At 52.4% G+C, this 27,474-nt stretch overlaps 1 protein-coding gene across 1 annotated transcript; it reads right to left on the reverse strand.

Annotated features, from left to right (window-relative positions):
- Positions 1–15,795: 15,795 nt before the first annotated feature.
- TTC22 (tetratricopeptide repeat domain 22) lies at positions 15,796–26,639 on the reverse strand. Its single transcript, XM_038752628.1, has 7 exons — positions 26,058–26,639; positions 23,781–23,836; positions 22,395–22,510; positions 21,929–22,047; positions 18,927–19,088; positions 17,712–17,864; positions 15,796–16,320 (listed from the first exon to the last, which is right to left on the reverse strand). Exons 1-7 carry the CDS (start codon positions 26,637–26,639, stop codon positions 15,796–15,798), a joined length of 1,713 nt encoding a protein of 570 aa, XP_038608556.1.
- Positions 26,640–27,474: the final 835 nt, after the last annotated feature.

Here is a 27,474-nt window from a genome sequence, read left to right on the forward strand (position 1 = left end):
CCTTCCTGTCTCACAAGCCTGTGACCTTGGCGTTATCCTTGACTCCTCTCTCTCTCATTCAACCCACATATTCAAGCCATCACTCAATTCTGTCGGTCCCACCTTCACAACATCACTCAAATCCACCCTTTCCTCTCTATTCAAACTACTACCACGTTAATACAATCACTCATCCTATCCCACCTGGATTACTGCATCAGCCTCCTCGCTGACCTCCCCGCCTCTTCTTTTTCTCTCCCCACTCCAGTCCGTACTTCACTCTGCTGCCTGGATCACTTTTCTACAAAAACTTTCAGGCCCTGTCTCCCCCTCCACATCAAATAAAACCTCCTTACAATTGGCTTTAAAACAATCAACTTGCCCCTTCTTACCTCACCTCACTACTCTCCTACTACAACCCAGCCCACAAACTTCACTCCTCTAACGCTAATCTTCTCACTGGGCCTCGGTCTTGCCTATCTCACCTCTGATCCCCTGCCCACGTCTTGCCTCTGGCCTGGAATGCCCTCCCTCCTCAAATCTGACAGAAAATTCCTCTCCCCTCCTTCAGAGCCTTATTGAAAGCACATCTCTGCCAGGAGGCCTTCCCTGATTAAGCTCCCTTTCCTCTTCTCCCACTCCTCCTTCTGCGTCGCCCTGGTTTGCTCCCATTGTTCTTCCCCTCTCCCAGCCCCACAGAACTTATGTACATATCTGGCATTTATTTATGTATATTAATGTCTGTCTTCCCACCTGTAGACTGTTGTAGGCTGGGAATGTGTCTATTTATTGATGTATTGGACCCTCCTAAGCGTTTAGTACAGTGCTCTGCAATAGTAAGCACCCAATAAATACAACTGAATGAATGAATAAAGGAGCATATGTACTTATCAACACTCTATTGTATTTAGTACAGTGCCTGGCACACAGTAAGTGTTTAACAAATACCATCATTATTATTCTTCTTCCAAGCGCTCAGTATAGTGCTCAATAAATACCACTGATTGGTCAATTGACTGATGGACACCCAATCTTTGCACGGTCCCTGGGGGCCTCTGACTGGGCAGGACTCTCCCTTGGCCCTTGCCTGTGAAAGGCTGTGCATCTGGTCACTCCGCCACCCCTCCCACTCCGGGGTTTCTTGCCGGCTCCCTGCACTTGATTCCTTCCCGCACACTTTCCTCTGGCAAACTTCTCTCCCTGGAGGCCATCAGTTTTGAGGGGTCGAGGGCGATCTGAACAATGAGAAGGCAATGCCCTGCCCTCAAGAGTCTCGTGACCGCACTGACCCACATAGTTGCCCCACTTTTTGGTATCATTTTTGTAACGGTGAGGAGCAGCGTGGCCTAGTGGAAAGAACAAGTGACATCTGGGTTCTAATCCTGACTCTGCCACTCGTCTGCTGTGTGACCACTGTCAAGTCACTTCGCGTCTCTATCCCTCAGTTTCCTCATCTGTAAAATGGGGAACAGATACTTGTTTTCCCCTCCCCTGCAGGCCAGGAGCCTCTTATGTGGTAGGGACTGCATGCAACCTGATCATCCTGCACCTAACCCAGCGCTTACTACTGTGTTTAGCATAAGGTAGGCACTTAACATATATTATTAGCTCCCAACAACCCCTAACCACCTCCAACATGTATATATTAATTTATACATTCCCTCAACGGTTATGCATATGTGTATGACCAGCTGTTCGGTCAATTCACTTAATCCTGACTCCTCTATTGGTCTATAATTCTATGCCCATGTCTCCGGTTAGAGTGGCAGCTCGTTTTGGGCAAGGCAGGAGTCTCCTCTGTGTTGTATTTTTCTCAATGCATTGTACTCAGTGGGCGTTCCTTACACACCAACACGGCTACTACTATTCATTCATTCAGTCAGTCAGTCGTATTTATTGAGTGCTTACTGTGTGCAGAACTCTGGACTATGCGCTTGGGAGAGTACAGTACAAACAAATAATGGAAACATTCCCTGCCCATAACGAGCTTATGGTCTACAGGAGGGGAGACAGACATGAGTATAAATAAATAAATTACAGATATGTAATTTATATAGAGAACACAAATATGTACATACATAGAGAAGCAGCAAGGCCTAGTGGCAAGAGCATGGGCTTGGGTATCAGAGGACATGGGTTCTAATCCTGGCTCCACCATGTGCCTGCTGGGTGACCTTCGGCAAGTCACTTCTCTGTGCCTCAGTTCCATCATCTGTAAAATGTGGATGAAGACTGAACTCCACACAGGACAACCTGATTACCTTGTATCTGCCTCAGCGCTTAGAACAGTGCTTGGTACATAGTAAGTTCTTAACGAATACCATAACTGGAGGGGGGATGAACATAGGGAGCAAGTCAGGGTGGTGTAGAAGGGAGTGTGAGAGAAGAGGAAAGGGGCTCATAGGGAAGGCCTCTTGGAGGAGATGTGCCTTCAATAAGGCTTTGAAAGGCGGGAGAGTCATCGTCTGACTATTACTACTACTAGTAGTCCGTCTACTACTTCTGCAACTGTGGCAACGTGAACTGGGAATAATAATAATAATGATGGCATTAATTAAGCACTTACTATGTGCAAAGCACTGTTCTAAGCACAGGGTGATCAGGGTGATTACAAGGTGATCAGGTTGTCCTCCAGGGGCTCACCGTCTTAATCCACCATTTTACAGATGAGGTAACTGAGACACAGAGAAGCGAAGTGACTTGGCCAAAGTCACACAGCTGACAATTGGCAGAACCGGGATTTGAACCCAGGACCTCTGACTCCAAAGCCCGGGCTCTTTCCGCTGCTTTTCAAGCAATGTGGGAATGAAGCTGAGAACCAGGAGGCCCAGCATGAGTCCCGGCTCTGCACTGGTCTGTTGTTTAACCTCTCTGGGCCTCACTGTCCTCCTCAGTAATATGAGGCGGTGCCCCGGGTTGGGCAGGGAAGGCGTCCCACCTGATTATTCGAAGACGCAGGTGGCTCAGTGGAAAGCCCCTTCCCTTCCCCACAGCACCTGTATATATGCTTGTACATATTTTTTACTCTATTTATTTATTTATTTTACTTGTACATATCTATTCATTTTATTTTGTTAGTATGTTTGGTTTTGTTCTCTGTCTCCCCCTTCTAGACTGTGAGCCCACTGTTGGGTAGGGACTGTCTCTGTATGTTGCCAACTTGTACTTCCCAAGCGCTTAGTACAGTGCTCTGCACACAGTAAACGCTCAATAAATACGATTGATTAACACAGTCCCTGTCTGTCACTTTACAGATAAGAGAACTGAGGCCCAGAGGAGGGAAACGACTTGTTCAAGGTCACACTGCAGACAAGTGGCAGAGCCGGGATTAAAACCCAGGTCCTTCTGACTCTCAGGCCCGGGCTCTAGCCACTAGGCCACGCTGATTTTCGTTGTGGGCAGGGCGAGTGATTACCAATTCAATGATACCGTACTCTCCCTAGCACTTTGCACACATTAAGCGCTCAGTACATAGCACAGATTGCCTGAGCAATCCCCTGTCCCAGTCTGACCACTCTCTGCGCAGGCGCGATCCGGCCCCACGAGACCCCTTTTCCCACTGTGCAGGCGCAATCCGGCCCTCCAAGAAACCCTCTCCGCACTATGCAGGCGCGTCCGGCCTCTGGGAATAGTAATAACAATGTTGGCATTTGTTAAGTGCTTACTATGTGCAAAGCACTTTTCTAAGCGCTGGGGGAGATACAAAGTGATCATGTTGTCCCATGTGGGGCTCACAGTCTTAACAGAGAAGCAGTGTGGCTCAGTGGAAAGAGCCTGGGCTTTAGAGTCAGAGGTCATGAGTTCAAATCCCGGCTCCGCCAATTGTCAGCTGTGTGACTTTAGGTAAGTCACTTCACTTCTCTGGGCCTCAGTTCCCTCATCTGGAAAATGAGGATTAAGACTGTGAGCCCCATGTGGGACAACCTGATCACCTTGTATCTCCCCAACGCTTAGCCCAGTGCTGGGTAGGGACCGTCTCTATATGTTGCCAACTTGTACTTCCCAAGCGCTTAGTACAGTGCTCTGCACACAGTAAGCGCTCAATAAATATGACTGAATGAATGAACAGTACTTTGCACATAGTAAGCGCTTAATAAATGCCATCTTTTTTTTAAACCCCATTTTTTACAGATGAGGTCACTGAGGCACAGAGAAGTTAAGTGACTTGCCCAAGGTCACACAGCAGACATGTGGCGGGACCGGGATTCGAACCCCTGACCTCCGACTCCAAAGCCCGGGCTCTTGCCACTGAGCCACGCTGCTTCTCTGCTGTTAAGCGCTTACTATGTGCCAAGCACTGTTCTGAGCCCGGGGGGTGGGGGTACACGACGATCAACCTTATGTTGCCAACTTGTACTTCCCAAGCGCTTAGTACAGTGCTCTGCACACAGTAAGCGCTCAATAAGTACGATTGAATGATCAGGTTGCCCCACGGGGGGCTCACAGTCTTCATCCCCATTTTACAGATGAGGGAACTGAGGCTCAGAGAAGTGAAGTGGCTTGCCCAAGGTCACACAGCAAATATGTGGCGGAGTCGGATGATCTCCGACTCCCAAGCCCGGGCTCTTTCAATCAATCAATCGTATTTATTGAGCGCTTACTGTGTGCAGAGCACTGTACTGAGCGCTTGGGAAGTACAAGTTGGCAACATATCACAGTCTAAAAGGGGGAGACAGAGAACAAAACCAAACATCCTAACAAAATAAAATAAATAGAATAGATATGTACAAGTAAAATAAATAGAGTAATAAATATGTACAAACATATATACATATACACAGGTGCTGTGGTGATCCACCGAGCCACGCTGCTTCTCTAACCCAGGGGCCCCCATCTCCCGGCCTCCGGGCTCGATTCCTTCAGAGGGTTTATTACCTTATTTATTTTATTTGTACATATTCATTCTATTTATTTTATTTTGTTAATATGTTCTGTTTTGTTCTCTGTCTCCCCCTTCTAGACTGTGAGCCCACTGTTGGGTAGGGACCGGCTCTATATGTCGCGCGGCTCAGTGGGAAAAGCCCGGGCTTTGGAGTCAGAGGTCATGGGTTCAAATCCCAGCTCCGCCAATTGTCAGCTGTGTGACTTCGGGCAAGTCACTTCACTTCCCTGTGCCTCAGTGACCTCATCTGTAAAATGGGGATTAAGACTGTGAGCCCCCTGTGGGACAACCTGATCACCTTGTAACCTCCCCAGCGCTTACAACAGTGCTTTGCACATAGTAAGCGCTTAATAAATGCCATCATTATTATTATTATTACTTCCCCAGCGCTTAGTACAGTGCTCTGCACACAGTAAGCGCTCAATAAATACGATTGAATGAATGAATGAATGAATGGAACCAGCTGGTGGGCAACCCCTCCTTCGCCCCCCACCCCCAGGCCCCAGCCCCGCTCACCTTCCCGCCGGGGTAAGGCGCAGGCAGGTTCCAACGCACATGCGCATTGACAGGCCTGTCCGCTGATTGGGCGTGGTGCTCCTGCCGCCCTGGCTCACTCAGCCAATCAGAACCCGAGTCCGACGAGGAAGCCCCGCCCAGGCCTTTCCCGCCGCGGGGGGGGGAGCCGGAAGTTGAGCAAACCTCGAGGGAAAGAGAGAGACAGAGCGCCCTCCCCTTAAGCCAAAGAGAGGGGTTATACTCGGAGTGGCGCCCCCTAACGTCCGGAAGCCGACAAGAGCCTCATTCATTCATATTTATTGAGCGCTTACTGTGTGCAGAGCACTGGACTAAGCGCTTGGGAAGTACAAGTTGGCAACATATAGGGTCTCCCCCTCGTCCCCCTCTCCATCCCCCCATCTTACCTCCTTCCCTTCCCCACAGTACCTGTATATATGTATATATGTTTGTACATATTTATTACTCTATTTTACTTGTACATATCTATTCTATTTATTTTACTTTGTTAGTATGTTTGGCTTTGTTCTCTGTCTCCCCCTTTTAGACTGTGAGCCCACTGTTGGGTAGGGACTGTCTCTATATAATAATGATGGCATTTATTAAGCGCTTACTATGTGCAAAGCACTGTTCTAAGCGCTGGGGGGGGATACAAGGTGATCAGGTTGTCCCACGGGGGGCTCACAATCTTAATCCCCATTTTACAGATGAGGTAACTGAGGCACAGAGAATCTACACTCACTCCCTTGGTGACCTCATTCGCTCCCATGGCTTCAACTATCATCTCTACGCTGATGACACCCAGATCTACATCTCTGCCCCTGCTCTCTCCCCCTCCCTCCAGGCTCGCATCTCCTCCTGCCTTCAGGACATCTCCATCTGGATGTCTGCCCGCCACCTAAAGCTCAACATGTCGAAGACTGAGCTCCTTGTCTTCCCTCCCAAACCTTGTCCTCTCCCTGACTTTCCCATCTCTGTTGACGGCACTATCATCCTTCCCGTCTCACAAGCCCGCAACCTTGGTGTCATCCTCGACTCCGCTCTCTCATTCACCCCTCACATCCAAGCCGTCACCAAAACCTGCCGGTCTCAGCTCCGCAACATTGCCAAGATCCGCCCTTTCCTCTCCATCCAAACCGCTACCCTGCTCATTCAAGCTCTCATCCTATCCCGTCTGGACTACTGCACCAGCCTTCTCTCTGATCTCCCATCCTCGTGTCTCTCTCCACTTCAATCCATACTTCATGCTGCTGCCCGGATTATCTTTGTCCAGAAACGCTCTGGACATATCACTCCCCTCCTCAAAAACCTCCAATGGCTACCGATCAATCTGCGCATCAGGCAGAAACTCCTCACCCTGGGCTTCCAGGCTGTCCATCCATCACCTCGCCCCCTCCTACCTCACCTCCCTTCTCTCCTTCTACTGCCCAGCCCGCACCCTCCGCTCCTCCACCACTAATCTCCTCACTGTACCTCGCTCTCGCCTGTCCCGCCATTGACCCCCGGCCCACGTCATCCCCCGGGCCTGGAATGCCCTCCCTCTGCCCATCCGCCAAGCTAGCTCTCTTCCTCCCTTCAAGGCCCTGCTGAGAGCTCACCTCCTCCAGGAGGCCTTCCCAGACTGAGCCCCTTCTTTCCCCTCCCCCTCGTCCCCCTCTCCATCCCCCCGTCTTACCTCCTTCCCTTCCCCACAGCACCTGTATATATGTATATATGGTTGTACATATTTATTACTCTATTTATTTATTTATTTATTTATTTTACTTGTACATTTCTTTCCTACTTATTTTATTTTGTTGGTATGTTTGGTTCTGTTCTCTGTCTCCCCCTTTTAGACTGTGAGCCCACTATTGGGTAGGGACTGTCTCTATGTGATGCCAATTTGTACTTCCCAAGCGCTTAGTACAGTGCTCTGCACATAGTAAGCGCTCAATAAATACGATTGATTGATTGATTGATTGATTAAGTGACTTGCCCAAAGTCACACAGCCGATAAGTGGCGGAGCTGGGATTCGAACCCATGACCTCTGACTCCCAAGCCCGGGCTCTTTCCACTGAGCCACGCTGCTTCTCTATATGTTGCCAACTTGTACTTCCCAAGCGCTCAGTACAGTGCTCTGCACACAGTAAGCACTCAATAAATACGATTGATTGATTGATTGATATAGAGACGGTCCCTACCCAACAGTGGGCTCACAGTCTAGAAGGGGGAGACAGAGAACAAAACAAAACATATTAACAGAATAAAATAAATAGAATAAATATGTACAAGTAAAATAGAGTAATAAATCCATACAAACATATATACATATATATAGGTGCTGTGGGGAAGGGAAGGAGGGAAGGAAGGGAGGGAAGCCTCCCACCCGGCCCAGGGATCTTCGGTCCGAGCACACTTAATGATGACATTTTTTAAGCACTTGCTATGTGCAAAGCACTGTTCTAAGTGCTGGGGAAGTTGCAAGGTGATCAGGTTGTCCCATGTGGGGCTCACAGTCTTCATCCCCATTTTATAGTAATTATAATAATAATAATAATGGCATTTGTTAAGTGCTTACTAAGTGCAGAGCACTGTCCTAAGCGCTGGGGAAGTTACAAGGTGATCAGGTTGTCCCACGTGGGGCTCACAGTCTTCATCCTCATTTTATAGTACTTATAATAATAATAATGGCATTTGTTAAGCACTTACTAAGTGCAGAGCTCTGTTCTTAGCGCTGGGGAAGTTACAAGGTGATCAGGTTGTCCCACGTGGGGCTCACAGTCTTCATCCCCATTTTATGGTAATTATAATAATAATAATGGCATTTGTTAAGCGCTTACTATGTGCAGAGCACTGTTCTAAGCGCTGGGGCGGATTACAAGGTGATCAAGTTGTCCCAAGTGGGGCTCACAGTCTTAATCCTCATTTTACAGATGAGGTAACTGAGGCTCAGAGAAGTTAAGTGTCTTGCCCAAGGTCACACAGCGGACATGCGGCGGAGCGGGGATTTGAACCCATGACCTCTGACTCCAAAGCCCGTGCTCTTTCCACTGAGCCCTGCTGCTTCTCCACTGAGCCCCGCTGCTTCTGCTTTGCTGCTTCTGCTTCTCATCATTTTACAGTTGAAGTAACTGAGGCACAGAGAAGTGAAGTGACTTGCCCAAAGTCACACAGCTGACAAGTGGCAGAGCCGGGATTTGAGCCCACGACCTCTGACTGCAAAGCCCGGTCTCTTTCCACTGAGCCATGCTGCTTCTCTGCTCGCTGCTTCTTCTCACACTTCCCCCCTTCAAAGCTCTACTGAAGGCTCACCTCCTCCAGGAGGCCTTCCCAGACTAAGCCCCCATTTTCCTCTGATCTCCCTCCCCATCGCCCCGACTCGCTCCCTTTGCTCTTCCCCCCATCCCCTCACAGCATTTGTGTATGCATATATTCTAGACTGTGAGCCCGTTGTTGGGTAGGGACCGTCTCTGTATGTTGCCAACTTGTACTTCCCAAGCGCTTAGTACAGTGCTCTGCACACAGTAAGTGCTCAATAAATACGATTGAATGAATGAATAATTCTATTTATATTAATGATGTGTATATATAATTTTATTTATGTATATTGATGGTATTGATGACTTTTTACTTGTTTGGATGCCTGTCTCCCCATCCCTCCCGACTGTGAGCCCACTGTGGCCAGGGATTGTCTGTATTTGTTGCTAAATTGTACTTTCCAAGCCCTTAGTACAGGGCTGGGCACACAGTAAGCGCTGATTAAATATGATTGAATGAATGAGCTATGCAGTGGGCTTCTCCTCCTGCAAGTCAGCCCAAACACTTGGCTTCTCTAATGCTATCCTCTTCGCTGTGCCTCCTTCTCATCTGTTTTGCTGCCGACCTCTCACCCAAGTCCTGCCGCTGGCCTGGAACTCCATCCCTTCTCAAATCCGACAGACGGCGACTCTCCCCCTCTTAATAATAATAATAATAATGGCATTTATTAAGCGCTTACTATGTGCAAAGCACTGTTCTAAGCGCTAAGCTCTTCAAAGCCTCACTGAAGACAAATCTCCTCCAAGAAGCCTTCCCCGACTCAGCCCTCCTTTCCTCTTCTTCCACTTCCTTTTCCATCTCCTTGCCTTGCTCTCTCAGCCCCACAGCACTTATATCCATATCTGTCATTTATTTACTTATTTACATTAATGGCTGTCTCCCCCACTAGACTGTAAGCTCATTGTGGACAGGGAATGGGTCTGTTTCTTGTTGTACTGTACTCTCCCAAGTGCTTAATCCAGTGCTCTGCACACAGTAAGCACTCAGTAAATACAATTGACTGACTGGCTGAAGGCCCGAGCTGAACCAGCTCTGAGAAGCAGGGTGGTTTAGTGGAAAGAGCATGTGCTTGGGAGTCAGAGGACGTGGGTTCTAATCCTGGCTCCGCCATTTGTCTGCTGTGTGACCTTGGGCAAGCCACTTAACTTCTCTGTGCTTCTGTTACCGCATCTTTAAAATGAGAATCAAGACTGTGAGCCCCATGTGGGACAAGCTGATTACCTTGTATCTACCCTAGCACTTAGAACAGTGCTTGGCACATAGTAAGTGCTTAACAAATACCATCATTAATTATTTAACCATAGTGGAGGGTCACAGATGACACCAAAGTTGCAGGCTTCGTGGACAGGGATGATTGTGGTGTCGACTGAGGCTGGAAAGTTTGCGGGCCGAGGGTGTCTAGCAAAATCTACTCCCGCTTCCATCAGCTGCCACTTCTTGTTTAACAAAAGCAGTTGGATACCCACCCCTCTTCACCAGTAGCACTCTTGGCTCCCTGTACATGCAATTTATTTCACTGTCTGCATCCTGGTAGGCCAGAAGGTCCTTGAGGGCAGGGATCATGGCTGCCAACTCCATTGTCCTCTCCCCACCATTCAGTACAGTCCTCTGCTCACATTAGACTGGAAGCTCCTTGAGGGCAGGAATCACGTCTACTAACTCTATTGCCCACTCTTGAGAGCTCAGTACTGCGCTCTACAACAATAGACCGGAAGGTCCTTGAGAGCAGGGATCGTGTCTACCAACTCTACCGTCCTCTCCCAAGTGTTTAGAACAGTGATTTGCACACCACCAATCCATCATCCTCCCTGTTCAAGAAGTCCCCTATCTTAGTGTTATACTAGACCCTTTCCTGTCTTTCAGCTTTCCCATTCAATCTGCTGCCAACTGTTGGCTGGTCTTTCTACGCAACACCCCCTGGATCCGCCCCGTCCTCGCCACCCAAACGGTGACCACCGTGGTCTGACCTCTCGTCTTACCTCTAGACATTAAGTTCGTTATGGGCAGGGAGTGGGTCTGCTAACTCACTGGTAGGGTACTCTCTCAAGTGCTTAATACAGTGCTCTGCACATAGTAAACGCTCAATAAATAACATTGATTGATCAAGATTAGATGACTGGGTCCGCTTCCATGCTGGCCTCCCTGCTTCCCGCCCCTTCCTACTTCATCTCCATACCCCACGCCGCTACCTCGGATCACCTTCCTGATACATCACTAGTTGCATCTCTCTGCCTTGAACCCACCCAATGGCTTCCGATATAATCTATCAACAGCCTTTATTAAACCCCTAATGTGTGAGGAGCACTGTACTCAGTGCTTGGAGAGTTCAACATGATAGTTAGAAGAGTCTAACCCTGTCCTTGAGGATTTTACAGTCTAGGTGGAGGTGATTGTTGTTGTCCTATGCCTTCGAGTCATGTCTGACCCATAGCGATGTCATGGACGCATCTCTCCCAGAACGCCCCACCTCCATTGGCGATCATTCTGGTAGTGGATCCATAGAGTTTTCTTGGTAAAAATCTGGAAGTAGTTTACCGTTGCCTCCTTCCGTGTGGCCAATTTGAGTCTCCATCCTCGACTCTCTACCGTGCCGCTGCTGTCCTGCACAGGTGAGTTGTAACTTTTAGCAGGTTGCTTTCCCCTCGCTAGCCACTGCCCGAACTAGGAATGGAATGGATATACCTCTGCTTGACTCTCCTTCCCATAGTCGGGACTGGTAGAGTAATAATAATAATAATAATAATAATAATAATAATAATAATACTGGTATTTCTTAAGCATTTACTATGTGCCAAGCATTGTTCTAAGCACTGGGGGAGATACAAGAGTACTGTAAACTCTCCAGGTGTGACCCTGAGAGGGGCTAGGTGGAGGGACAGATGCTAAAATAAATGACTTATAGAAGAGAAGAAAGGAAATGGACACATGGATGAATGAGTGCCCAAGTAGGGTATACAAGTTAATGATTTGACCACAAGTCCCTTAGGTACCCTAGTGATGGAGTCGTGGACAGTAGAAAGGGGCTACTGGCCCTGGGCTATGATCCTTTGACCTAATTCTCCTTTGCATAAGGGGCAAGGTCAGAGGCCAGGATGCAATTAATGATCATGGTGTGGTGAGAGATCATGGGGTGGTCAGGGGTCAGTGCAGAAATTTGCACATAGTAAGTACTCAATCAATACAATTGACTGAATGAAGGTCACGGTGAGTACCTCGATCTTATCTATCTCACCACTGACCCCCTCACCTCCATCCTGTCCTTGGCCTGGAATGCCCTCCCTCCTCAAATCCCACAGACGATTACTCTCCCCCTCTTCAAAGCCTTATTGGAGGCACACCTCCTCCAAGAGGCCTTCCCTGACTAAGTCCTCCTTTTCTCTTCTCCCACTTCCTTCTGTGTCACCCTGACTTGCTCCCTATATTCACCCCCCTCCCAACCCTACGGCACTGATATGCATATCTGTAATTTATTGATTTTATATCAATATCTGTCTCCCCTTCTCCACCATAAGCTCACTGCGGGCAGGGAATGTGTCTATTGTTATTTTGTACTCTCCTAAGCACTCAGTACAGTGCTCTGTACACAGTAAGCGTTCAACGGATAGGATTGAATGAATGAACAAATGAATGAATCAGAGGTCACGACTATACCATGGGGCGGAGGGATCCAGCCAGAGCTGTGCCCACTTTCACCGGGCTTCCTGCCCAGCCATGCTCGGCACCAGGAACCGGCAGGAAGAGGGTCAAGGTGGTTAAGAGATTAGCAGCCAACGTGGCTGGTTCAGTGAGGTCCCCAGGTGGCACAGTTACCCTCCCAAACAGCTGCCAGCCGTGGGACCAGCCCGGCGGGCCAAGGAAAGCCATGTGGGCAACTCCGGCCCGGGGGAAGTGGGGGTGGTGAGTCTGGGGATGGGAGGCCGGGCTGGCTGGTGGGCTCCACTTCCTTCGGTCCAGAGGAATGGGACTCTGGAAGACTGGTGAGAAACAGAGGATGGACACTGGCCCGGGGACCCAGGGATCATGGGCAACTCCCACCTACCAAGAGGACCGAGCCACAAACTGGCTGCCAGGATAGTCCAGGGGGCTCACCTCCCTGGGACCCGGGATGAGAAAAAGAAGCGGAAAACAGGAGGGTTGCAGGGGAAAACAAGACAAGTGTGAGGACATGGATGACAAGAGCTTAGAGCACTTAAAGCCCATGTTCATGTTCAGAGCTAAAATGTTTGCATTTACGAAATTGGGAAATTATTTTTTTTAATGGCATTTACTAAGCGCTTACTATGTGCAAAGGAAATTTCCAGGGGGACACAGGAAATCTAAAAGAGAGAGAGAGAGGGAGACAAAGACAGAAAGAGAGAGCAAGGCAGATATAAAATAGAGATATAAACAGAGAGAGAGTGACACAGGAGCAGGCAGGGAGAGAGACGGAGGTTGAGGCAAGGAGGGAAAGGCAGAAACAGATCCAGAGACAGACAGCAAGAGAGGGGAAGTGAGAGAGACAGACAGAGACAGGATGAGGAAAAGACAGAGACACAGAGACAAACTGAGGGAAAGGCAGAAACAGATCCAGGGTAGATGGCGAGAGGGGAAGAGAGAGACATAGAGACAGAGTGAAAGAGAGGGGGTACGAATCAGCAGTACCAAAACAAAGTGTGAACCTAGTGAACCTGTGCGTGGTAAAATTCTATAAACAAAAAACCAATCAATCAATAATATTTATTGTCTGTCATGTGCAATGAGTTAGACAGGATCCCTGCCTCGAAGGAGCTTCCAGTCTACTGTGTGCAGAGTGCTGTACTGAACACTGGGAAGAGTCCAGTACAGGTGGTAGACACGATTCCTCCCCTAAAAGAGCTGACAATCTACTGTGTGCAGATCACTGTATTGAGTGCTGGGGAGAGAAGAATAGGCTTAGTCATGATCCCTGCCCTCAAGAAGATTACAGTTTGGCAGGGGCAGAGACCAAACATTATTTACGGTGCTTAGTACAGTGCCTGGCACATAGGACGAGCTTAACAATTACAATAATTATTATTTACAGAGAGAAGCAGCTTTGCTTAATGGATTGAGCATAGTCCTGGGAGTCAAAAGGACTTGGAGTCTAATTCCAGATCCACCACTTGTCTGCAGTGTGATCTTGGGCAAGTCACTTCACTTCTCTGTGCCTCAGTTACCTCATCTTATAACCGTGAGCCCCACGTGGGACACAGACCATGTCTATCCTGATTAGCTGGTATCTACCCCAGTGCTTAGTACAGTGCCTGGCACATAATAAGTGCTTAACCAACACAAACCAACACCATAAAAAAAAGAGAAAGGAAAGATGGATATTTAGAAGAGAAGATGCTTAATGGTAGATTGTGTAAACTGACCCGTACAGAAGTGCTGTGGGTGGGTGTAAGTTCACAAGTGCCCAGAGGAAACTGGAGTGAGAAGGTGGTAGTTGGGAGGGCGAGACTCGGGGAGAAGAAAACTGCAACAGGGAAGAACACCTAAAAGAGGAGGGATTTCAGGAGGGCTTGTAGATGTGCCATTCCGGGAAGCCTGGCCTGGCCCGGCCCGGCCTGGCCTGCCGTGAAAATCCACTACAGATGCACTGAAGGGCAGGGCCCGGGCCTGGGGGCAGGAGGCACAAAGCGTGGGTTCTAGTTTCAGTTCTGCCTGCTATGTAACCTTGGGCAAGACACTTAACCTCTTTGGGCCCCGGCTTCCCCTTCTGTAAAATGGGCAAAGCAACACTTGCCCGGCCGGACCGTGTTGGGGGTCAGCCGGGAGGCTGGCAGGAAGAGCCCCCTGGGAACATGGAACAGTTCGGACCGAACTGAGGGTGGGTTGCGATGTTACCACCGTGCAGGTGGCGGGGGCTGACCATGGGGCGGCGGGCACCGACCAGGCTGGAGAGGGGAAGGCAGCGCGGGATCCTCAGCCCTGGACCTGGCAGAGGTCTGGACTGGGCCCGGGACCCCTGAGGAGAAGGGCCTCGCTTCCACCCATGCTGAGGTGACAGGAGAGGAGGGAGGACTAGGCTGGGCCTAGGATGCCAGAGGCCCCGGCTGCTGGACACTGTCGCTTGGAGACAAGGTATAGGGGCAGGGCTCTCCCTCTCTAGGGGGCCTCCCTCTATGCAAACAGCTGAAGGGGACAGGGGTGTAGGGGGTCCAAAACAACTTGAGGGGGAGAGGTGTCTTCTGTTTGATATTCCCATATATACAGGGGGCAACCAGTACAACACTCAACCCCCAGTGGACACTTAATACAGTGCTCTGCCCCCAGCAGCAGCCTAGTACATTGCTCTGCTCCCAACGGGCACCCAGTAGAGCACTCTGCCCCCAGCAGCAGCCTAGTACAGTGCTCTGTCCCCAGTGGGCATCCAGTAGAGTCCTCTGCCCTTGCAGTGGACCCCCCCACTGCCCAGCGCTCTGTCCACAGGGACAGGTCCAGGGGTCCAGCTGGCAAGGCCCAAAAGTAGAGGGTGAGTGCCCCTCCATAAATTACAGACCTGGGTAGGGCCGGTGGACGGGAATGGGGTTGGTGAAGAGGAACCAGACTCCCAGCCACAACTCCCAGCACAGAGTTGTGCACGATGTTTCCATTCTGGCTCCCCCCGGTCCCCAACCGCCCCCATCAGGGTCTGGAAAGCAGCAAGTCGGTGGGGACCCTGACCTTGGAGGGCAAAGGGCAGGGGTCTCCTCAGCGCTGGCAACCTGGAGGGCTGCTGGAAGAAACGTGAGGCTGCCGCTTCTCAAGGGGAAAACTGAGGCCACCGTCTTTGGGAGTGGGAAACTGAGGCCCACTGCCTCCAGAGGGAGAACTGAGGCTGCTGCCTCTGGGGGAGGGGGGAACAAAGGGCGCCACCACCAGAGGGAAACTGAGGTCACCGCCTCCAGGGGAGAAACTGAGGCCGCCACCTCCAGGGGGAAAGCCAGGTCACCTCTTCCAGGAGAGAAACTGAGGCTGCCGTCTCCAGGAGGGGAAACTGAGGCCACCATCTCCTGTGGAGATGGGACGCCATTCAGGGTGGGCACGTTCTGGCCACACGCAAACTCCGGGTCACTTCAGGCCACGGGGTCTTGTGGGGAGAGAGAGACCCTGAGGGCCGCCCGGCCTTGGAGACAACCAAGCCTCAGACGGAGAGGTACCTCCCGGCCGGCCGGTCCGGCCCGCCGCCCACGGTGTCGAACAGCAGCCGGACCAGGTCCAGCTGTCCCTGGGCCACCAGGTCCTTAGCCAGGGCCACCACCTCGGTGGTATGGCTCCGGACTGCCAGGCGCAGCTCCCGCCGCAGCCGGCCGGACGGGTACTTGCGCCCGGCCTCGTCCAGCCAGACATCCAGCTCGCGGCCCAGCTCGCGGGCGCCCAGGCGGCCCTGACCGAACAGCCCGAGCAGTGTCTCCATGAGGCAGCGGAAGCTCTCGGTCAGCGCGGAGCCCGCGTCGTCCAGCTCGATGGCACGCTTGAAGCACTGCAGCGCGTTCCGCTCTTCGCCCTTGGTGCGTAGGCACTTGCCCCGCAGCAGCTGCACCTCGGGCAGTGCATCCCCCGGGTCCAGCTCCAGCGCCCGGGCCAGGAACACCAGGGCCGTGTCCAGAGCCTCCTCGTCCACTGTCAGCAGCTCCTGCACGGCGTCCACGCCCATGTAGTAGTACACCTGCGGGCGGTGGGTGGACGGGGGCATTGGCGGGTCAGGGTGCGTCCCCTGGACTGCGGACTGCCAGGAGGGGGTCGCGCCCACGGCAGGGGGACCAGATGAATGATGACCTCCTCAGGGTGGGGACTTGCGTCTGGAGCACGCCTGCCTGAAGGCAGGGGGATGGACTAAATTACCTTGGGGTGGGGAGGCGGTCCCTTCTGTCCCAGGTAGTCTTGCTTACAGACAGGGGGACGGATTAGGTGACCCCCCAGGGAAAGTCCCTTCTCTCTGTGGTCAGCTTGTCTAAAGAGAGGAGATTGGACTTGCTGACTTTCAGCCAGGGATGGTGTAGCCTAGCTTCCCTGGGGCCTTGGTGGCAGCAAATTGGAGCTGAGCAATAATAATGATAATTATTATTATTATCATGGTACTTTTTAAGTGCTTACTATGTGCCAAGCACTGCTCTAAGCATCGGGTAGATACAGGTTAATCAGGTTGGATGCAATCCCTGTCCCATACAGGGCCTCACACTCTTAATCCTCATTCTACAGATGAGGGAATTGAGGCCTAGAGAAGTTAAGTGACTTGCCCAAGCTCACCCAGCAGACATGTGGCAGAGCTGGGATTAGAAACCAGGTTCTTCTGACTCCCAGCTAGGGCTGTATCCAATAAGGCAGGCAGAAAGGGAGAGGGCAGCACACAGCCCTCTGCCCCCCAGCCCCTGGGGTGAAAGGAAGAGATTATGGCATCTGGGCCAAGGACAACGGTCTCACCCCCACCACAGACCATTGCCATTGCTGTGTGGCTATGGACAAGTCACTTCACTTCTCTGGGCCTCAGTTCCCTCATCTGTAAAATAATAATAATAATGGTATTTGTTAAGTGCCTACTATGCGCCAAGCACTGTTCTAAGCACTGGGGTAGATACAAGTTAATCAGGTTGGATGCAGTTCCTGTCCCACACAGGGCTCACACTCTTAATCCCCATTTTACAGATGAGGGAACTGAGGCCCAGGGAAGTGAAGTGACTTGCCCAAGGTAACCCAGCAGACATGTGGTGGAGCCAGAATTAGAACCCAGTCCTTTTGACTCCCAGGCTCGTGCTCTACCCACTAAGTCACACTGCTTCTCTGCACGAGGATTACGACCAAGCCCCACGTGGAACAGGGATTGTGTCTGATCTGATTTGCTTGTATACACCCCAACACTTAGTATAGTGCCTGGCACATAGTATGCGCTTAACAAATACCACAACTATTATTACTAAATGTGCAGCAGTTAGGGGAGCAACATGCAGCATCCAGAGCACTCGCCAAGGGGCACCTGCCAGGGAGAGTTTGCCCCTGGGGTGGGGAGGCTTGCCCAGGGTCCCCGCCCGGCAGGAGGAAGGGCTCTGGTCTTGACCTCACCTGGCCCATGTCCACTAAGGCCTTGAGCCCTGGGCACACACGTACAACCCCCTCCAGGTCGGCCTTGGCGCTGGACAGGTGTCCGCGGTCCGGCAGCCCCCCAAGCCCGGCCTTGGCTCTCTCCAGGTCTCGCAGGTAAGCCTTCACGTGGATCTGGGGAAAGGCACCCTGCACCTTCTCTGCCAAACCTCTGCCCACCCACCCACACCCTGCTAGAGGGTTCTGCCCACCCACCCATGTCCTATTAAAGGCCCTAACCACCCACCCACCCACGCTGTAACCAGCCCCCACCAACCCACGCCCTGCCGAGGGCCCTGCCTGCCCACCCACACTCTGCCGAGCTCATGCCCACCCACCCACCCACACTCTGTCAAGGCCCTGCCCACCTCCCCAGATTCATCCCTCATTTCCCCTGACCCCTCTGCATCGACTAGGCACTTGGCCACAAACACTTGAAGCTCTCTGATGCTCAGCCCAGCCTTACAACACGTCACGGATGTCCATACCCTTAACGCTGTGCCATTCTCCCTGTCCATCACTGATTTCAACATCCCACCTCCCCGGGTAGACTGTAAGCTCTTTGTGTGCAGGAATCATGTCTACAAACTCTAGTGTACTGGACATTCCTAAGGACTTGGTTAGTAGAGAAGCAGCGTGGCTCAGTGGAAAGAGCACGGGCTTTGGAATAAGAGGTCATGGGTTCAAATCCGGGCTCCACCAATTGTCAGCTGTGTGACTTTGGTCAAGTCAGTTAACTTCTCTGTGCCTCAGTTACCTCATCTGGAAAATGGGGATTGACTGTGAGCCCCCCGTGGGACAACCTGATCACCTCGTATCCCCAACCCCAGTGCTTAGAACAGTGTTTTGCACATAGTAAGTACTTAATAAATGCCATCATTATTACTATTACAGCGCTCTGCACCCTTCATTCATTCATTCAGTCATTTATTGAGCACTTACTGTGTGTGGAGCACTGTACTAATTGCTTAGGAGAATATGATACAACAATAAAAAGATTCTTTGCCCACAATGAGCTTACAGTCTAGAGCCCTTACCCAATAAGGGCTCAGGAAATCCCTCTGAGAATATGATACAACAATAAACAGACAGATTCTTTGCCCACAATGAGCTTACAGTTTAGAGCCCTTACCCAGTAAGGGCTCAGGAAATCCCTCTAACTGACTGGCAGGGTGGGTGGACAGGGTGGCCCCCTACCTTGGCCCGGGTGCAGTAGGTCTGCCAGTTTTTTTCGGGCGCTGGCAGCAGGTCCAGTGCCATGTTGCAGGTGCCAGTGGCCAAGTCGTCCTTGCCCAGGAAGTGGAAGATCTTGGCCAGGCGGTTCAGGATGTGGGGCTGCGTCCTGGCCAGCTCGATCGACTGTGGGAGGCAGAAGGTCGGTGGGGGTGGGTGGCCTGGGGGGTCGGACGAGGTGGGAGATGGGGGGGGGGGCTCGCCACGCTCCTGCATTAGCCCCCCGACTGTCGTGGGGAGGGGGGTAGGGTGTTTGGTGGCTTGTACTCTCCCAAGCGCTTAGTACAGTGCTCTGACCCAGTAAGTGCTCAATAAGTAGAAAAGCAGCATGGCTTACTGGAAAGAGTACGGGCTTGGGAGTCTGAGGTCGTGGGTTCTAATTCCGCCTCCGCCACTTATCAGCTGTGTGACTTTGGACAAGTCACTTAACTTCTCTGTGCCTCAGATCCCTCATCTGTAAAATGGGGATTAATACTGTGAGCCCCACGTGGGACAACCTGATCACCTTGTAACCTCCCCAGTGCTTAGAACAGTGCCTGACACATATAGTAAGTGCTTAACAAATGCCATCATTATTATTATTATTCTAATCCCGCCTCCGCCACTTGTCAGCTGTGTGACTTTGAGCAAGTCACTTAACTTCTCTGTGCCTGTTACCTCATCTGTAAAGTGGGTATTAAGACTGTGAGCCCCATGTGGGACAACCTGATCACCTTGTATCACCCCCAGTGCTTAGAACAGTGTTTTGCACATAGTAAGCGCTTAACAAATGCCATTATTATTATTATTATTATTATTATTAAAATTGGGATGAAGCCTGTGAGCCCCACGTGGGACAACCTGATTGCCTGGTATCTACCCCAGCGCTTAGAACAGTGCCTGACACATAGTAAGCGCTTAACAATTGCCATCATTATTACTATTAATATTATAAATACTATTGATTGACTGACTGACTGAATGAATGAATGAATGAGCCAATGGTCCGGCTGGAGGGAAGGGGAGGGGAGGTTCTGGGAAGGGGCCATTGGCTGCACCCATTGGCCACCCCACCCCCCGGCCCCTATATTTCCCCCCCACGGGGAAAGGCTGGGGGAGGCGATGTTTTCTGAGGTTCAAAACTGGGGTTGGGGGCTGGGGAACAGGTTGGGTGGTCAGGGCACAGGTTTAGGGAGGTAGGGTTTAGGGGGTGAGTTGGGAGGTTATGGTGAGGTGAGGGTAGGGGTAGGTTAGAGAATGAAGGGGGCAGATGAGAAGGTGGAGGGCTGTCATGAAAAGTAGCATGGCCTAATGGGCAGAACATGGAAATGGGAGTCGGGACCTGGGTTCTAATTCCGGCCCTGCCATGTGCCTGCTGTGTGACCTCGGGCAAGTTGCTTAATCTCTCTGGGCCTCCATTCTCTCTTCTGAGAATGGGGATTCAATACCTGTTTCCCCTTCAGCTGTAATCCCCGCATGGGCAGGGGTGGTGTTTTCTGTGTTGGTAGTACATCTACCACAATGCTTAGTACATCCTAGATTGTAAGCTCGTTGTGGACAGGGCAGGTCATATGACTACCTACTCTGTTGTACTTTCCCAAGCACTTTGTACAGTGCTCTGCACATAGTAAGCACTCAATAATAATAATTGTGGTATTTGTTAAGTGCTTGCTATGCACCAGGCACTGTACTAAGTGCTGGGGCAGATATAAACAAATCCAGATGGACACAGTCCCTGTCCCATATGGGGCTCACAGTCTTAATCCCCATTTTACAGATGAGGGAACTGAGGCCCAGAGAATCAATCAATCAGTGGTATTTATTGGGTGCTTACTATGTGCAGTACACTGTACTAAGCGCTTGGAAGAGTACAATATAACAGAATTTGTGGTCACGTTCCCTGCCTATAACAAGGTTGCAGTCCAGTGGAGGAGGCAAGGCTGGAGGGAGAAAAGACGGACTCTCCCAGCATTAATCCTCTGGTCCTGACATTGGCACAAGGTTCCAGGGCCCTGCCCACAGATGCCAGCCAAGCCCAAGTGCCAATTAAGCCTTGGTTAAGAGCAAAAATTCACACTAGTCTATGACTCTTTTCACTGATGAGACAACCCCAAATTAGGGAATGCGTCTCTTTTCTCTTCTCTCCCTCTCTCTCTCTCTCTCTCTACCTCTCGTCAGAAATTCTCAGCCCTCATTTCCTATAGCCTTTGAACAAGCTATATGAACTAATACAACTGATACAGCTTTTATGTTCATATCCATAATTGATTTATCATATTAACATCTGTCTCGTTCTCTAGACTGTAAGCTTGTTATGGGCAGAGAATGTGTCTGTTGTATCGATGTTTGTACTCTCCCAAGAGCTTAAGAGCTCACATAGTAAGAGCTCAATAGTCTGGGAGTCAAAAGGACCTTGGGTTCTAATTCCGGCTCTGCCACTTGTCTGTTGTGTAACCTTGGGCAAGTCACTTCACTTCTCTATGCCTCAGTTGCCTCATCTGTAAAACGGGAATTAAGAGCTCAAACAGTAAGAGTTAATAGCTTGGGAGTCAGTGGTTCTGCCACTTGTCTGTGTGACCTTGGGCAAGTCACGTCACTTCACCTTGCCTCAGTGACCTCACCTGTAAAATGGAGATTAAGACTGGGAGCCCTATGTGGGAGAGGGACTGTGTCCAATCCAATTACCTCATGTCTACTGCCATGCTTAGTACAGTTTCTGGCACAAAGTAAGCAGCCAGCAGAGGGATTTTTCCATTGAAATCACCGGCAAAATATCCCCAACAAGTTCCACTGACCACTCTGTTTTTAAGGGTAAACGACGTAAAATAAGAAGTGAAGTAACTCGCCCGAGGTCCCACGGCAGACAAGTGGCAGATCCGGATTAGAACCCGGGTCCTCCTGACTCCACTAGGCCATGCTACTTCCCCATTGATTGACAGTAAGTACTCAACAAAGCCAGCAATCATTGTCGTGGTTACTACCCGGACCTTGCTGTAGCAGTCCAGTGGGTCAGTCCCAGAGTAGCCGCAGTCGTGCACGCCCATCGGCGTGGTCCCGAAGGTCAGGGTCCGCTCCAGTACCATGCCTAGGTAGCACCAGCCCAGCGCTGCAGGGGGTGGGGGGAGGAGGGTGAGGCGGGGCAGGGTCAGTCCGCCTGGAACAGGTTTCTGTCCTCCCACTCCCTGCTCCTGTCCTCCCACTCCCTGCCTCTGCCTCCCCTCCCGGCCGCCACCACCATCCTCTCTCACCCCCAGACACGAATGCTCAGAGCTTGATCCGTCCCTACCCATCCCACCCGGCCCCGAGGCTCGGCCTGGCTCTGTCCACCCTGCCCTCACCGCACCTCGCCAGCCCCTTTGCCCCATTTCCCCCCCCAACCTCCTGGCTCTTCCACCCTGCTCCCAGTCCAGGGCAGCCCCAGTCTGGGAGGTCGGAGTGCCCAGGCCGTGTCACCTCGGTGGTGAACGCTGGATGACTTCACCACTTGCTGGAGCAGGCGGAGGGTCCGGTTGAAGGACGGTAGCCGCTTCTCGTCCGCCTGGCCCTGGTTCAGCCAGATCCCGTCCAGCCTGTGGGGGCCCAGGTAGCAGCAGTGACCCCCCTGCTGTTCCCCTGCCCCTCTCCCCACCCAGGTCTCTCCTCTCCAACCCCCGAGCCCCATCCGCTTCATCCAGGACAGCCTCATGGGTCCCAGGAACCAAACCATCCCCCGGGCATGGTGGGGGGTCGGGGGGTGCCCACACGACCACAGGGTCAGCAGCATTGTCCACACATCCCCCTGTCGAACTCCCTCCTTATCCCGAATGAGCAGGCGCCCACTCCAGGCAACCCCTATATGGCTCTCTTTAAGGTCACCAAATGACCAGCTCAGGACCCAGGCCCACAGGCTACACTCTGTCCTGCTCCTCCGCCACCACTCAGCCTCCTTCAACTTCCTTTCTTCTCTCTTACTTACCCATCACAGCGGACAATGCCACCCTCCTCCCCACTCGACCAGCCCTCCACCTTGGCATCATTTATCCTCCATTCGTCTCTCTCTTCCAACTCTCCTGTTCAGCAGATTCTTCCTTCATAAATCTGCCAAATCCACCCTTCCCTCTCCATCCAAACTGCTGCTGTGTCACTTGTCTTTCCTCACTTGACTAACACATCAACCTCCTTGCCTCCAGCCTCTCCCTCCAGTCCATCCTTCACTCTGCTGCCCGGATCAGTTTTCTAAAACATCACTCACAGCACAACTCCCCACTTCTCCAAGACCTTCCATGGTTGCCTAGCCATCTCCGCATCGAATGCTGAATCAATTCTCCCCCTCCTACCTAACCTCCTCTCCCACTACACCCCAGCCCACAACACTTTGCTCCTCTAATATAAACCTACTCATTGAGCCTCATCTTCATCTTGCTCCTAATCCCTAATCTCCATACCCTATTCGCCACAGTGATGATGATGATGATGATGATTATTATTACTATGTTCTTCCCAAGCATCCAGTACAGAGCCTTGTTCACTGTGGGTGCTCAGTCAACAGTGTCATTTCTGGGGATGATTGCTGAAACTCTGGGCTCATCCCCCAGGCAACAGCCCATCTCTCCCTTTCCCCTCCCTTCCTCCCTCCCCGATTCCAGCTTCCCCCAAAAAGGGATTTGCAGGAGTTGGCAGGTGGTTCGAAGGCTGGGGACTCTTCTCTTCTTGGGCCTGGACTCCTGACTCAAGCCCTCTCATCAGTTGGGCAAGGTGGCCAAGCGAACTGGGCCCAGACCCCCAACCCGAGCCCCCTTCCTGGATGGGCAGGATGGCCATAGTGAACCGGGCCCAGAATCCAGACCCAAGCCCCCTCACCGGATGAGCAGGGTGGCCATGGTGAAGTACCAGCTCCGCTTCTCCTCTAGTGGCACCTGTGGCAGAAGAGGGTGGTTCAGAGGGCATCACCCACCCCTGGCCACCCCACAGCTTCAGGGGGCTCAGCGAGCAGACCCTTCTCTCTGCTCCCATCTGAATGACGTCCCTCTCCCCCTCCCTGCTGCTTCCCCCAAACCCTGGGGAATCAAGCATACCCAAATCCTGGATTGGGAGGACTAGCCAACCCCACCTACACTAGACTAGCGCTCCACTGTCCACATCACCTAGGACATAATAATAACCAAAATAGAATTGGTTAAGCACTTTCTATGAGCCAAGCACTGGACTAAGCGCTGGGATCGAGATACAAGACAATCGGGTCAGACTCAGTCCCTCTTACACACGAGGTTCAGAGTCTAAGTAGGGGGGAGAAGAGCTTTTGAATCCCGATTTTACAGATGAGGAAACTGAGGCACAGAAAAACTAAGTGCCTAAGTTCACACAACAGGCAAGTGGTGAAGCTGGGGCCTCCGGTTGCCCGCTTGGTGCTCTTTCTCAGTGCCTCAGTTCCCTCACCTTTAAAAAGGGGACGAAGCCTGTGAGCCCCACATGGGACAACCTGATGACCTTGTATCTACCCCAGCACTCAGAACAGTGCTTGGCACATAGTAAGCGCTTGCTTATACCATTATAATTATTATTATTATCTCTACCCATAGCTCCTCATTGTCCAGCTGCAGCCACGGGCCCGCCCTTTGTTCACACCCAAGTCGCCTCCTGGACTTTGGCCGTCACCAACACGATTGGATCATTCCACACCCCCGACCATCCCATCTCCATCCTGAGTTTCGGGTAGGGGCTGGGGAGTGGTGGGCCTGGGGCGGGGGTTGGGGTGTCCCAGGAAGTCATTCTCTGCATCTCGGTGCCTTCTCCTCCCTGGGCCGGGCCACCCCTTGGCCCCCCCGGGGCCGGTCCTTTCTGGGCCACCTCCCGGTTGGCATCAGTCCCGGCGATGTCAGCGTTTTGGCAGCCGGTTGGAGGGCGATGCCGCCCCGTCGGGGCTGACTCTTCCCGGCCCGCGGGAATGGGGGGTGGTGGGGGCCGGGGGCCCGTGGCGACTCCCGCCCACCGGACGGACAGGGCGGGGCGCGGGGCCGGGGGGAGTCAATTAATCAGTCAATCAATCAGTCGTATTTATTGAGCGCTTACTGTGTGCAGAGCACTGTACTAAGCGCTTGGGAAGTACAAGTTGGCAACATATAGAGACGGTCCCTACCCAACAGTGGCGTGGCAGGGTCTCCTGGCAAGGTGGGGGCTGAAGGACGGATCCAGGTCCCCGTGGGGGGGGAACCCCCTGCCCTCCTCCTTCCCCGGGGGTGCGGACGAGGTGCCTGTGAGGGAGGCAGGGAGTGTCCCCTCCCCCAAACCCCAGCAGTGACCCGAATCTTGGCCTCCCCCACCCGGCTGCTCCTCCGGGGGCTCAGCCCAGCCCGGAGGGTCCACCCACCACCCTCCTGGGGGACTTGGTGGCGACCCCTCCCCTCAGGCCGGTATGTCAGGACTGGCTGGAATAGACTAGACTTCTAGACCGTGAGCCCATTGTTGGGAAGAGACTGTCTCTATATGTTGCTGAATTACACTTTCCAAGCGCTTAGTACAGGGCTTTGCACACAGTAAGCAGCGTGGCTCAGTGGCAAGAGCCCGGGCTTGGGAGTCAGAGGTCGTGGGTCCTAATCCCGGCTCTGCCACTTGTCAGCTGGGTGACTCTGGGCAAGTCACTTCACTTTTCTGAGCCTCAGTGACCTCATCTGGAAAACGGGGATTGAGACCGTAAGCCCCGTGTGGAACCACCTCATCATCATCATCATCAATCGTATTCATTGAGTGCTTACTGTGTGCAGAGCACTGTACTAAGCTCTTGGGAAGTCCAAGTTGGCAACATATAGAGACAGTCCCTACCCAACAGTGGGCTCACAGTCTAAAAGGGGGAGACAGAGAACAAAACCAAACATACTAACAAAATAAAATAAATAGAATAGATATGTACAAGTAAAATAATGATGACCTTGTATCTCCCCCAGCGCTTAGAACGGTGCTTGGCACACGGTAAGCATTTAACAAATACCAACATTATTATTATCATTAAAGCGCTTAGTACAGTGCTCTGCACACAGTAAGCGCTCAATGAATACGATTGAATGAATGAGTAGCCCGAGGGTTCCCGCCCCCCCCCCCCCCCCATCGTCCTCCTGGGGGTCCCGGGGGCGACCCTCTCACCTGTCGCCCGTAGGCCAGGGCCTGCTCATACAACGCGATGCCCGAGCACAGCTTGTCCGCCCGGTCCGCGTCGTCGGCGAAGCCCAGGTCGAAGGCGTAAGCGTAGCCCTGCTCTGCCAGGCAGCGTGCCGCCCGGAGGGCCAGCTCCCCCGGCTCCCCGGACGACAGCCCCCCGGACGACGACAGCCCCATGAGGCCGGCCAGCGTCTCGGCGCAGCGGGCCGCCTCTCCCTCCTGGCCCAGGCGGTCCAAGACGACGGCCAGGTTGGCCCAGGCGTTGAGGTTGCGGGGCTGGGCGCCGACCACCTCCAGGAAGGCGTCCCGGGCCTCGGCCAGCTGGTCCAGGTGGAAGGCGAAGACCCCCAGGAGGTTGGCCCCGGCCCCCGGCGGCCCCCCGGCCCCCAGCTCGGCCCGCAGGCAGTCCCGCTTGAGCTTCAGGTCCCGGCCGCGCAGGGGGGCCGGGACAACGGGCTCCTCGTTCACCTTCAGGTCCAGGTGGAAGTGTCCGGGCAGGTAGGCCAGGGCGTCTAGGACGGAGGACACATCGTCCAAGGGCGGCGGCGGCGATGCCGCCGCAGCCATAGCCGGCCGGTCCTGGGGGGAGGGCACCAAGATGACACTGTTCTGTCTCCCCCTTTTAGACTGTGAGCCCACCGTTGGGTAGGGACTGTCTCTAGATGTTGCCAATTTGCACTTCCCAAGCGCTTAGTACAGTGCTCTGCACATAGTAAGCGCTCAATAAATACGATTGATGATGATGATGGTTGATGATGATGCCACCGCTGCTGCTGCTGCTGCTGCTGCTGCTGCTGCTGCTGCTAGGGGACACCCCGCGGTCTTTCACTTTCTCCCTGGCTTCCTCCTCCTCCTCCTCCTCCTCCTCCTCCTCCTCCTCCTCCTCCTCCTCCTCCCGCTCCGGCCCCGCCTCCCGCCGGGCAGGTCCTGTCACTTCCCCGGCTGGCCAACCTCTCCGGCCCGCCTCCGGACCCCCTCATGGATGGAGGAAGCTTCTGCCCCCCCCACCTACCCACCTCCCTGCCTGGCTCCTCGCGGGGGACCCCCTGTTCCTCCCTCCCCAGATTGTTATTATTATTATTATGGTATTTCAGTCGTATTTATTGAGCGCCTACTGTGTGCAGAGCACTGCAATAATACTAATAATGATGGCATTTGTTAAGCGCTTACTATGTGCCAAGCACTGTTCTAAGCACTGGAGGGGATACAGGGTAATCAGGTTGTCCCACATGGGGCTCACAGTCTTAATCCCCATTTTACAGATGAGGTAACTGAGTCCCAGAGAAGTGAAGTGATTTGCCCAAGGTCACACTAAGCGCTTAGAAAGTACAATTTGGCAACAGATAGAGACAGTCCCTACCCAACAACGGGCTCACAGTCTATTTGTTAAGTGCTTACTGCA

The sequence above is a fragment of the Tachyglossus aculeatus genome, chromosome 10 (assembly GCF_015852505.1).
Source record: "Tachyglossus aculeatus isolate mTacAcu1 chromosome 10, mTacAcu1.pri, whole genome shotgun sequence".
Classification (NCBI taxonomy): domain Eukaryota; kingdom Metazoa; phylum Chordata; class Mammalia; order Monotremata; family Tachyglossidae; genus Tachyglossus; species Tachyglossus aculeatus.

Excerpts from the sequence above, each read along its gene's own strand:
- TTC22 (XM_038752628.1), bottom strand. The coding sequence starts at position 26,639 with ATGGCTGCGGCGGCATCGCCGCCGCCGCCCTTGGACGATGTGTCCTCC. Across the intron at positions 23,837-26,057 it reads CCCTGGCCTACGGGCGACAG|GTGCCACTAGAGGAGAAGCG; the intron begins GTGAGAGGGTCG and ends CTTCTGCCACAG. Across the intron at positions 19,089-21,928 it reads CACTGGACTGCTACAGCAAG|TCGATCGAGCTGGCCAGGAC; the intron begins GTCCGGGTAGTA and ends TGCCTCCCACAG.